Genomic DNA, 13,179 nt, shown 5'->3' on the forward strand with positions numbered 1-13,179 from the left:
ATGTGACAAAATATTTCTCGCCTGTGTAATAGGGGGTAAAAGGTCCACACACATCCGTATGGACTATCTCCAATATCTCACTACTACGTTTGACACTCTCTTTATGTGTTTGTATGCTTAGCCTTTATGCAATCAACACATGGGTCATTGTCGATAAAATTTAGAGATTTTAAGATCTATTAATTTACAAGTCTCTTTATTTTCTTTTCAAAGATATGACCCAACATTCGATGCCAAAGCATATATAATTTATCATTAATCATGTTACACTTATTCTCAACCAATGTGTATTCAAAAGTCAAAGACTCTTGAGTTTGGATCTTCACGTTTAATTTGTATAAACCATTATAAACTAATGCAGAACCAATTTTAATAGAATTTCTGTAAATGAATAACTTGAAAATTTTAAATTTAAAGCAATAACTCGAAGTGTCGCCCGTTATCCCCTGCGCTTGTCAACCATAGAAAGGGCTACCTAAGCCCGAAGTTAGATTTAGTTTTCATCTTTTGTTTATATTTTTGTTTATTTTTTATGTTTTCCTAAATTTTGATAACCCAAACATTTGTATGTTGTTTATTTTGTTGTCTTTCTTTCGAGTTTTGATGGCTTTCGCCACAAAACTCATTTTCTTCTAAGATTTGTATACAAGGTACAAGTCTTCGCAAATCCTTCGCGCTAAAAACAAAGATCAAGGGTTCCTGGTTCAGCTGATCCCTACTCAATGAAGGAGGAAAAACACATTACCTTGAAAAGTGGCCCACACACTCTCAAAATCGGATCTGGTTTTCAGACTTATTTTAAAAACCCACACACTCTCAAATTCAGATCCGATTTTCAGACTTATTTTAAAAACAAATATTTCTTAGTGAAAAAAACCCTTTTTTGTTTTAAAAAATTTTGTTTTCAAAAATCCAGGGTGCATCCACACATACATTATCCTTATGAAGTTTGAAATGCCCAGTGTTGTGTCCACATCTGTGCAAACAACAAGACGATGACATATTCTGGGTCATCAACAAGGAATCTACATCTGCATACATTTCAATCCAAGAAAATTAACAAAGTGATCCTGGACCCTTTAATTGATTATAGAGAAATTGTAAGAATTCTGTGATGTGAGTGAAGGAGATACAAACATAACTACCCACCATTGAGCTGCCAACATATTCTGGAGGTTAAATAAGTTTCTATTTATACTTCAAGAATAAAAAAGTTCCTATAAAAGTCAAGGTCGTGCACATTTATATAACCATCTGACACAGGCATGGTTTAAAACACTCTATCATCAGCCACATATTTTACTTCGTATACTTGTCAACAACCGACAATGATTTATGAACTAGGCAATCATCAACCAAGAAAAAGTATACACAATGTTGCAATTTTAAAATTTTCATCACTTTATCCCACAGAACGTTTTTTCTACCATACAATTCTCTAACTCACCTTGATTATCCCATCAACAAAAAATTATAGAGCAACCTGCAGAAAACTTTCATAACACAAACACAAGGAAGGCTACATAGATGAATATGCAGAGCAATACATCTCGAGTTGCAGTTGGCACATCAAATGGTGAGGAGGTCTGTCATTTGTGTATTGGCTGCACCCAATAATCATAAGATGCCATGAGGTCTGATCCAGGCAATGAACTAGAAATAGGTGAAATGAATAAAAGAGAGTGCAACAATAATGGTGGCTATCACATGCCTTGCTAAAGAGCTTAGAGTGTGTCAAAGTCATGTCTGACTCATGCTGGACTTTTCACGAAAATAATGGTCATGAGTGGAAGAATAGTTCCACATACTGTTCCCAAGTTACAGCTAAAACAATGGACCGCCAAGATAGTGAGTCTATGGGCACATTTGGAAGCAAGAAAGATGTACAAAAAGTGATGGAAAATCGGAAATCCGTACCGTTTTTTCGACGGTTCCAAAAGAGACTTTTTCACTGAGTTTTTTCTAAAAAGTACACTTTTTTATAGTAAACATTAAGGGGTGGAAGAATGTTTCCTACCAAGAGAAATTTTATTTTTACACTCCCCACTACCCATCTCACCACCACCCACCACCATCCTCCTCCTCCTCTCTCTAACTTTTTCACATTTTCCCACTCTGTTTTTCTCATGCTAAACAAACAAGCGAAAAACTTTCTTTTGGAAAACTTCTCATATCAAAAACTCTCATAGGCAATACTTTCTTTTCCTATGAGAGTTTTTATCTCTTCCAAATGTGCCCTATAACCAAGCAATTGTGGGAAGCAACATTTTCTTTCAAAATAGCACACAAGAACATTGCAATTCACAATGTGAAATGTGGTGTTCAAATGATAACATGAAAAATATGTTTCTTCTCTGTTTTGGGGTTGACAGTTTGGATAGCGATAATTATCATGATACATAACAGACTTGTAGAGAGTTCAGCCTTCAAGGAACATCCATCTCACAAACTTCTACAAAAGATGTATGTAAAATACCAACAGGATGATTCGTTGATCCAATATATAAATTTTCTTTGATGGCCAAACTGGCATTTGCCCCAATGGGAACTGAACACGAGACATTCAATTATGAGTGTCTCTACATCGATGTTGCTGATTGCAAAGAGTTGTTTGCCTATATAAATCTCACAGTATTTTCTCTTGCTATGCTTCAAGTCTAGATGATATAGTGTACCTTTTGGATTACAGGAAACACTACAGTTACAATCGTTTGTGAATTTGATCACATTCACCAAATGTCCAAACACAAGCTGGCTCAAGACATTACTGGCAGTCTTTTTTAGCCAGCTAAGGAATAATGAAATAAGTTCTTTGTGCAGTGCAGATGCATGGAACAATGCTATAAACTAATATGATAACCATGTTCTATTTGTATGGCCTTTTGTTACCATTGCAGTTGATAATTGTCTAACTTAATACTGATGATGCCACATATGTACAGGTTTCCTGTGGCATATATTGAGCCTCCAACCACAGAGCTGTACACAAAACCTTCTCCCATGTTTTATTGTGGAAAATTAAAGTTGTTTTTTGCTGGAATCAGATATATTGTTCACCTGTGAATCTTATCCAAGGGTCCTCAAAGACAAATACTTAAAAGGGTATACCTACAATAGAGCCAAAAGCTTCAGCAGCTTCATGCCTGAGCATTGGATACTCATCAATGTTTTTAAGTATTGTTGATAGTGCAGCCGAAGCAGCTTTGTCTTGTAGTAACCTTGATGAGAGCAGGGGCAGGTTTCACCTACAGATAAACATGCATACTGGGTCAGCTGAAAGATATCGTAGGCAAAAATCAAGATATATCAGGCAAAAAAACAAAACAAATGCCTTCACTAAAAGGGGCATTTCGAAGAAGCATCAACATAGAAGACTGCAAAATAGGGAGAATATTTTAAAATGACCTTTTAACAATGTATGCACACAAAAAAATGAATCAACGTTTCAGTATTATCATAATGCATTGGTTTTTAGTAATTCGAACATTTCTCAAGTGATTAATATCCAAACATCTGATTCCTTAAATTCTTACCAAATTACAAAAAGGAAAAACTGTCCCTCAGTCTCAGGGACCAAAATTTCTCACCCTCTGCTCCAACGCCCATATTTGCAAAAGCCTAAATGAAGCTAAACAGAAAAGCAAATAAAAAGATTATATTTGGCAAGTATGAACTTGCACACAGTTAATCCTAGTTTATGCAAAGAAAGGACGGCATCAAACTTTAAATTTTCTCTACGGCTGACAACCTATGCCTGCATTATGGATAGCAGCACACAGCCATCTTTAAAATGCGCCACTGCCTGCTGCTGCTTTCATGAAATTCATAAGGATTGAAAGGAACCAAACAGAACTGAAAGTTTCTTCCAGTCCCATGAATCTAAATTTGTGGAAGCAACAGCATAAATGGTAACCCCAATGGTAAGGATTAGTATACGAGTCTTTACACAACCTCTACAACTTGTGAGCGTTCTCAGTATGGCCTTGCAAAACTTGTCCGCAAGTCGAATGGCAGCTAATTGTTCGGTGTCTGACATGCCACCATTCAAGGCTTGCTCATTCAATAAAAAAATATGGAGAACACCCGAACTCTTCCAGTAAAATCTGGATAAGGCAAAAACGCAAAAAATCCAGAAACTTCATGAAGAAAAATTACTAAAACGTAGGATAAGACTCAAAATCCTCCAATTTCTAGACTTCCCCCCTTCAGTGGCTCGAGAACTAATTTGTCGTTCCCTAAAATGATCAACCTCGTGTACCCTAAAACCATAAAGCACCATTTACAAAACCAAAACCAAAAAACATCGACTGAACCCCTAATTGAAACCTTAAATCTATTATCAGTAAATAACACAAATCTAAATAATGAAATGCGAAATAAATAGAGGGATTGAGGATAGAAAAAGAGAGTCAGAGAGAGAGAGAGAGAGAGAGGAGAAAATGATCACCAATTGAAGGCTCGATCAACTACAGAAGGACGAAGAGCAGCTGTGGAACTAGATTCTAGAGGGACGTCCGCAGAGAGGAAGCTTTAGCGCGGAAGAGAGAGGAGAAAAGAAAACAAAAAAATTCAGTCAGCTCTAAAATGGGGAGGGATCAGCCGTGAAACAAAAAACGAGAAACCCTACATTTACCGGAAGTCTTGAACTGCCGTTGCGGGTAAAGGGTATATTTAGCGCAGTTTTGAACTGCCGTGTTGTAGTGTTGTAGATACCTATAGGAGCTTCCCCAAATTGCCGCTTTTCGATCAACAGTTACAAATTTTCAAATTGCCCGTTGTACAAAATGCCATGTTTTCTTCTTTTGTTGTAGTGGGGACCCTGTCTAGTTTTTCAGCTAGAGTTTTATACCCTTTTGTGATCTTTGTAGCTGCCTTCTTTTTGACAGTTGGGTTATGAGAGTTTTGGGCGTATTGGAGATTAGGTTTTTTTTTTAAGCTCTGTATCTCGTCTTTGTATTTTCTCGTATTTGTTAGAGGATTTCTTGCTCCTCCCGCATGTTTTCTCCTGTTCTTTATTTCTCTTTATCTTGTGGTTTGTTTCGTTGCTGTTGTTCTTTGCATAGCTGAAAATTTTCCATGGCTATCCAATTAGAACTGCTCTATTTAATAATAAAAGTATGGGAGATAATCATCATTAATAGAATCACAGTAGTTACAATAAATTGAACCATGACATTTTTTACTCTTAATTTTTCTTGGTCAATTAATTTCCTTGATCCTTCATTTTTCTATGTATTCTTGAAGTCCACAAGTGCAATGACAGTTAATTTTTACATAATGCAACAGACCCTCACAATCATGACTTCTTCAACTCCATTAGATCTCTCAACAAGAAGTCGAAAACCTATATTCACGTCTATTGTTTGCCATAATAGTTTACAAGGCCCCTCAAGGCAAACATGAAGTCATCGTTACTACAACCAATAGCAGTTTGCTTGAGCTAGTGCACACTGTATCCTTCCAGCTCCGAGCTAGCAACGTCAGAGTTGAGAGAGTCATCGCTGCCATCTTTGGATTTCACATGCTTCTCTTCATCAAGGACACAGTGTTGCCTAGCCACTGGGCTCCTTCTGCCCCTCGCCACCTTCCCTCTCCTGAACTCTTCCTTCCTTATCCAATGCCTAACCAGCAGCACAAAGAGACCCACAAACACTGGTCCAATTGTGCCCCAACCAATGGTGTAAAGAGCCACCAACGCCCACCTGCTTCTGTGCGAACGTGGCAGGATCACCCTGGTGGCTGCCATGTAAGCCAACACCATGAAACAAACTGCTGCCCACATCACCTTGTGAGTCACTGCCAGCAGTCTAGTCAGGACACGTCGCTGGAACGGTACAATGCTGACTAGGACAATGACAATGCTTAGTGATGTGAAAAGGGCCAAGTCATTGAAGACCATGAATGTTTTGAAGGCTGGCGTGGTGCTCATGATGGCCTTCCCGGCGTCCGGACCTTGGTCGTACACTCCGCCGGGAGGGCTGATCACGGCAGCGTATGTCACCGTGGCAATAAGTACGGCCACCACAGTTATTGTATTGCGCGAGTTCCTTAGGCCTTCACTGTGGAACTTCAGATGGGTTTTCCGGGACCTTAGCTGCTGGTCCTGGACCCAAGTCGGTGAAGGGGAAGCCGAATTACGGCAAGGAGTTGGGATTCTCCCCTTTGACATCGCAATTCTCGGTATGTCTGGTGATGGACTGCGGTAGGGACTTGGGATTCTCTCCTTTGGCATTGCAATTCCCTGCATGTCTGATGATAACTGTGGGAGTTCCTCACTTGGTTTAGCACCAGCATTTCGGAGCACCGAACCCATTTGGGTTCCTCTTGCGTCTTTGCTGTCGTCTCCCACCATGTCAAGAGCAGTGAGGCCATCCAGGTTGACTGTGTTCAGATCTACTTCTGTCTTGCCAACTATGTACTTCACCATCTAGGCCAAAGGAAAAAACAGAGTTTAGTAGTGCAAGGGACCTGAATACTAGCTAGTGAAAAGTGTGCTCAATAAAGCTAAAAGTAGCCAACGAGCTTGCCAATCAATTTAAAAAGTGCAGTGCTGAAAATTCCTATAGACTTGGTAGTGTGTATCAGTTTCTATGGAGCCGTGTTTAATCTTGCTTAACCAAACTAGGCTTTTGATTAGCCAAATGGTGTCAATTTGGTTGGACCGTGTGGTTTAAGCACACGGAAACTGAACATCAATGGGTCAAATTTAGCGGGATGTAATTGGATATAGATATGTCAAATTGGTTGGACCGTGTATTTTGGTAATGTTGAATATTCTCTCTCTCTCTCTCTCTCTCTCTCTATATATATATATATATATGTGTGTGTGTGTGTCTGTGTGTGTGTGGTGGTACACTTGATTTATATAGATCTAAGCTCCAAATGTAAAATTGAACCTTTTTATCATGTTTAACATGTTCTATTTACTATTTTCATGTGTTAAAGTTGGCAGAAATGTGATATTTTATACCATTTTTAGACTGCTATTGCTTTCATGAATTGTGAACCGTTGATTTTCACTCAACTCTCTAAAAAGTCAGATCTTATGTGTATTAGACATGATAAAACCTAGTAAATAACCCATGGTAAACAGAGTACATTTTAATCTACCATTTAGATCCATACAAACAAGATTGTATAGCACTCAAAAGGGGCTAGCGTGGTTGGTAGGAGCTGTCAATGCATGTCTCCTTGTAGTGGGATGGTGCAGGTTCAAACCTCAGTGGTACCATTCAATAATAACTGGTGGCGTCTGCCTAACCCCAGCTAGCCTTTAAAAAAAAAAAAGATTACAAAATCATCTTATATTATATATATATATATATATATATATATATATATATATATATATATATATATATATATATAAAGAGAGAGAAGAATGAGAACATGCTAAATGGCTTCCCTACAAAACCTACTAACTAAAACCCTCTTTGCCGCAAGGCTAAAGCTAAATGAGAAACTATCAGAGTTGGTAGGGAGCACCCTGGTCAACGCAACATCTCTCGGCCCCTAACGGGATGTCCAAACCATAATGGTTGTTCTTCATGTTAAATAAAAAAACTATAAAAAAAACTAGTAAGTGAGAGATGAACAGGGATCTAGAGAGCGGGTAAGTGCCATGATTATTCGATGCAGCCAATGACAGCATTTCATGTGGGGGCCTGCAATGCTGTCATGTGATTGGCTGCGTCGAATAGTCACGGCACTTACCCGCTCCTTTGATCTCACTCCGAGAGAGAGATGATGCATACTTGAGGGAGTTTTCCAGCAACTGCAAGATGCAGAATGGTGTTGCCTCTACGATCACTCAAGTTGACAATCTCTGAGACATCCAGACTATCAACCAAATGCTTCACTGCATCCAGATGGTTGTTCTTGACGCTCAAATGGAGGACGCTCTCTCCGTCATTGGTAAGCATGCATGCTGACTCACGACTCACAGACAGGATCTCATCCAAAATGGGCACCAACCCTTTAATGGCTGCCATATGCAGAGGAGTCTTTCCCTCCTTATCAGCTATAAGACACAGATCAGTGTCGAATTTCATTAGTTCCCTTGTTACTTCAATGAGGCCTTTTCTTGAGGAAAGATGCAACGGAGAGCACCCTCTTTCGTCTAATCCTGACGCGAAATCCGGCCGAACCTTCAGGATTTCTCTTACAATTTCTGTACAGAACTAAAATCCAAGTCACTTGATTGTTGAACTTTCAATTCAATTCAAAGTACCGTGATTCTTGTACAGAAAAACTAATAGCAGAAGGTGCTGCATTGTTGTTGGTCCTAAACGAGTTTGGAATGGGACGATGCATGCTTTGAAGATTAGACCTATAAATGTGGTCTATATAGCATATTTAGTGGAAAACATGCAGCAGGTTGTCTTCTAAATCATTTTAAACTGCTTCAAAGAACAAAGTTTTCGTGTGCTTGTGTTGTCTGAACTTATCTAGGTAATCCCTATAGCTTATTTAGTAGAAAACATGTAGCAGAGTAGGCATTCTTCATGTTTATATTATTGAAGTGATTAAAAGTCAACAACTCATATCGTACTAAAACTTGATTAAATAGATATGAAATTTTCTCACCAAGCAGCAAAAATGGGTGAAAAATCTTTTCTAAGAGATTCATTCTCATTCAATATCTTGTATTTCCCAGCAACTATGCTATTTAGAAGTGTTTAGGACATTTAGGACTTCAACACTATTTAGAAGCTTCTATGATGGTACAGTACCGCCATAACTTATGGTGATTAACATTTGATTTATATATCAAAAGCAAAATATAACCATTGGATTATGTTTAGCATATCTATTTATTATTTTCATATGTTAAAGTTAACTCAAATATATGTTAAATTATTGATTTTGACTATCTCAAACATGGAATCTTATGATCTATTAAACATGATAAAACCTTCTAATATACTAAACAAATCATGCTAAACATATGTATATAGTTAGATTTACCATTTGATGGCTAGATCTATGCAAGCAAAAGTGTCTACCACCCTATGGTACATACAGAACCACTATATATATATAGTAATGGGATGGTTCTGCCCTACTTTCTCGCTCTGCCATTAGGCTCCTTCAAAAATCATAGTTTTTTGGTATTTTTTCTCACATCTAACACCATAGATATGAACTATAGGTTTTGTTTAGTGAGAACCCGCTTTTGAATCACCGGAATTTGACCTGTATACAGGTTTTTCTGTTGATCCAAAATCAATGGTTATGAAGGTATCAGTTGTTCCCGGCTCATAAAGATATATTTTTTCACCGAAAAATATGATCCAAAAGACGATTCTCACTAAATAGAGCATGCTAAACACATCTAACCGTTCAGATCTATCATAATATGTCCAGTTCTCTCTCTCTCTCTCTCTCTCTCTCTCTCTCTCTCTCTATATATATATATATATATATCAGCAAATTATTCATTACCTATATGGCCCCCGGATGCTGCAAGATGTAGGCAAGTTGAAGAACCCTCAAATTCAGTGATCTGCAGCAGTGGCTCGCTCAAGAGCATCCTCACCACATTGAGATGGCCACGACGACATGCCAGTAACAAAGGGCTCTCATTCTCACAGTTGAGCTTACAAGCAGCCCAACGATCTTTGTCTAACAGAAGGCGCAATACATCTGTGTTGCCCATCCGGCATGCCTCGTGTATTGGAGTCTCCATTTTGTGGTTCTCCGATGCGACCATCATCTGCCGGAATCTGAGAACTTCTGCCACAAAGTAGACTTGGCCATATACTGTTGCGAGATGCAATGGTGTCTGCAAGGAGTGGGCCGTCACTTGATCAAGAATGAGCACATCTTCCTTAACCAACTCATGCAACGTATTCACATTACCAGTTATGGAGGCCTCGTAAAGCCTTCTATCCATATTCTTTTTTGGTGAAGGAATAAAGTTCAAATTGTAATCATAATTGTGTGAGCACTAGGAAGAAAGTGGCATAGGATGAGGTACTTGTAGTCTTGTAAGCCCACTAAATTTCCACAGAATGATCAATAGTGAAATTTCTTAGGAAGACGCATATGCCTTGTCGTTTGCTTCTTGTATCATGAAGTCAAGTCTTCCTTCTCCCCCACCATGATAGCACAGCTACTAGGATACTCACTTTGTTGGGCCACCCAATTGTAGTTTTATACAGAGTCAATTGACCCTGGCAAGCTTGCTAGGATCTCTCTCTTTCTCTATATCTCTATGTGTGTGTGTGTAATGGAGATGTTATAGTTGACCAAGCAGAACAAGGAGGTGCTCAAGGTTTAACACCTTACTGGCAGCCTCATTAGGACACTCAAGGATTCAATCTCATAGCTTTCCGGTTGAATACATTACGAAACAGTGCCAAGTTATCATCACGAACAGTTCAAATTTACCCAGTTAACGATGAATCTGGGCTATTAAGCGACTCTTGACTCTAGTCAAAGTCTCTAACTTACTGTGTCTAATCAATCACGCTGCTGTCAGATAAGTTCATTGGTCCTTCAACCAATCATGAAGGAAACGGTCAAATATGGGGAACAATGGTCCAAATTGCGTGAGGAAGAAACTGAGTCAAGAAGTTTTTAGGTCAAGCAAGGGACCAAAGGTCATCCAATGTTTCAAAACTGTGCAGGTATTTGTCCATTTAATTCTGCATCCAAGTCTTGAGTTCAAAGCTTATACTTGGACCTCAATTATTCCTACCATTATTTCTTGAGCATGTGATGGACAATTCTGCCTGGTCGGTCATTTTTTGGTTGGAAATAGCTTTCTATCTAAATGTTTTAGTGGAATACGTTATCGACTCGGTTTTTGTGAGCCGGATGGAAATGCGTGGTTCCTAGGACCTTATCAGTTGCTCTCTGTACGGATCTTTTAAAACATTCACCATCAGTATTCAACCTTCTTGAGATGTATTTACACCGGGCAGAAAGCAAACTTTCCTGCTCACAGGCCCACCACAAACATCATTTACGGAAAGAAGTGCTGGAATCCGGCAAATTCGCCAAATTGCCAAGTCAAAATAAGTGTACAACACTTCTTTTTTCCAAAAGAATCAACCCCACACGCACATAAAAAACACGGAAAAAGAATCATATCTCAATCTGTAGATATGGAATTGACAGGATCTCTTCAAAGGGCAAAATATATATATATATATATATATATATATATATATATATATATATATATATATATGAGAACTAACGTGTGAACTGAGATTTCATGAATCCTTTGTTCTTTTCTCTTGAATCTAACCATATGGATGTGATCTACATGTTTGGTTTTATAAGAACAGACCCAAATAGACAAAGTTCTAACGATTCTAAAAGCAAAATTGATAGTTACAAAAGTGTTAAAATCTTAAGTGAGAAAAACCATCACCAGACACACGGTATAAAAAACTTGTGTAAGGACTGATAATGGATTTTCAACTATCCTTCTTAACAAATAAACTAAGGTACAAAGTAAATAGGAAATGAACATAAATCCACCATAAACATGAGCACCCTCCCCTATGTCATCCTTATCACCATAGACACATGCAACAATCCTTTTTTCTTTTATTTTCAAAAAAATGAGCTTAATGGAGACCTAAACCCCAAGACTCATACTCACCAATCACCATATTCGCTAAAGAGAGAGAACAAACTCTCTCCCCGCAACACAAATCAGAGAAAGAGAGAGCATGCTGCATACATGAATGGAAGGACAGAGGAGGAAGATTATTGTAAGAATCTAAATAACAATTGGTTAAGGAAAAAAAAAACATAGATAACCTACAACTCATTTAATCTATCTTTACTCAACACAAACACTGAAAAAATATAAAACTCACCAAAAAAAGAAGTCAAATTTGCTCAGACGTTGCTGTTAAGAATCAAGTTTTACATTAATTCACATAAACCAAAGTTATTCTTTAAGAACAAATGAGAAGCATGTTATGAATCTGGTTGACTCATCTAGTGTTTTAGAAATTAATTTATTTCTTTTGAGAATAGAGAAATTCTTTAATTTATAGTAACTCCAAGCACTTCTTAAACATGTTAGATGCCGAACTCTAAAGCATGTGACATACTTTTTCATATTAAAAGATAAAACAACTCTTTAAGCCTGTGTGATGAGGTTCTGAAATATATTAAAGGATAAAACAATGCTTATGTGCCTATGTGCTCATGTTTTGAATGAGAATTGAACTTAGTTTCAAATTTTTATGATTTGTTACTCTTAGATGAATTTGGTTGATCTTTTTATACATGAGCCTTAGTAGGTCATGTGTGTTGTTGTGAAATTCGTAAACACTGCAACATATCCTCTTCACAAACGAAAAAAGAAGACCTTGTGTTGCTAGAAAAACCTAATTGGTGGGAGGACTCATGAATAGACCAAGAAATTGATATAAGTGCAATTGAACATCTACCTATTGAAGAGTTGACAAAGCATCTAGGGTCACAAAGGAAGTGTAATGTAAGTTCATGTGTTATTTCTCTATTTTCTACCTTTGTGTTATTTTTCTCTCTTGAAAACGAGTTCAAAATGTATATGTCCCTTGTTTATATTTCATAATTGTGTGCTATCTTAATATATCAAATTTAATATTATTCTTGTATGAAAGTGAATATTATTGTATGATTCAATTTTGTACAGTGTAGTCTGATATAATATTATTTGCTACAGATGTTGACATATTCATAATAAGGACATGGGTGTTCTTCCTCCCTCAGGATCGATTCACCACCCGCCAGCCAAGGTAAACACCTAACCGATATTGAATTCAGATCATAAGTGGTTGATACTTCAAGGGAGAAAGAGGTGACCCCCCATACACCACAGGCCACTGCAGCTCCAGAGCCATCCACGATGACCTTAGGTAAATATTAATCTAGTATTTTTTTATTATAATTAAAAATTTATTACTATAATTTCTATTAATATTTGTTTTGTTTCTTACTATAAATTAGCAATTGCAGAATCTTTTCAGCACAAACATAGGAAGAAAAAATGCATAGCCCACCAAAGGCAAATAAAGCAACAAAATACATCAATAACTATCATAATGCAAGGAGTCATGGGCAAGGACTCCTCTATATTTTCCATGAGGCTTTCATGCCTCATCAGAAAGAAGACCATACATACTTATAACTCATGGAAGAAGGTCCTAGATAATGAGAAGATGGTGT

General features: G+C 37.7%; 2 protein-coding genes across 2 annotated transcripts; both read right to left on the bottom strand.

The window, feature by feature from the left end:
- Nucleotides 1-5,296: 5,296 nt before the first annotated feature.
- On the bottom strand, nucleotides 5,297-6,427 carry LOC149830169 (ankyrin repeat-containing protein At2g01680-like). Its single transcript, XM_090015395.1, has one exon. It carries the CDS (start codon nucleotides 6,425-6,427, stop codon nucleotides 5,441-5,443), a length of 987 nt encoding a protein of 328 aa, XP_089871521.1. The 3' UTR covers nucleotides 5,297-5,440.
- Nucleotides 6,428-7,727: 1,300 nt separating this feature from the next.
- LOC149830170 (uncharacterized) lies at nucleotides 7,728-9,895 on the bottom strand. Its single transcript, XM_090015396.1, has 2 exons — nucleotides 9,445-9,895; nucleotides 7,728-8,170 (listed from the first exon to the last, which is right to left on the bottom strand). The coding sequence occupies exons 1-2, from the start codon at nucleotides 9,893-9,895 to the stop codon at nucleotides 7,728-7,730; spliced, it is 894 nt and encodes a 297-aa protein (XP_089871522.1).
- Between the last annotated feature and the right edge of the window lie 3,284 nt (nucleotides 9,896-13,179).

Source organism: Nuphar pumila, chromosome 8 (genome assembly GCF_984573655.1).
Source record: "Nuphar pumila chromosome 8, dmNupPumi1.hap1.1, whole genome shotgun sequence".
NCBI lineage: Eukaryota > Viridiplantae > Streptophyta > Magnoliopsida > Nymphaeales > Nymphaeaceae > Nuphar > Nuphar pumila.

What these genes read in the sequence shown, in the direction of transcription:
- LOC149830169 (XM_090015395.1), bottom strand. Translation starts at nt 6,427, where the DNA reads ATGGTGAAGTACATAGTTGGCAAGACAGAAGTAGATCTGAACACAGTC.
- LOC149830170 (XM_090015396.1), bottom strand. Translation starts at nt 9,895, where the DNA reads ATGGATAGAAGGCTTTACGAGGCCTCCATAACTGGTAATGTGAATACG. An exon ending in AGCATCCGGGGGCCATATAG is followed by an intron (nt 8,171 to 9,444) that starts GTAATGAATAAT and finishes AGTTCTGTACAG; the next exon opens with AAATTGTAAGAGAAATCCTG.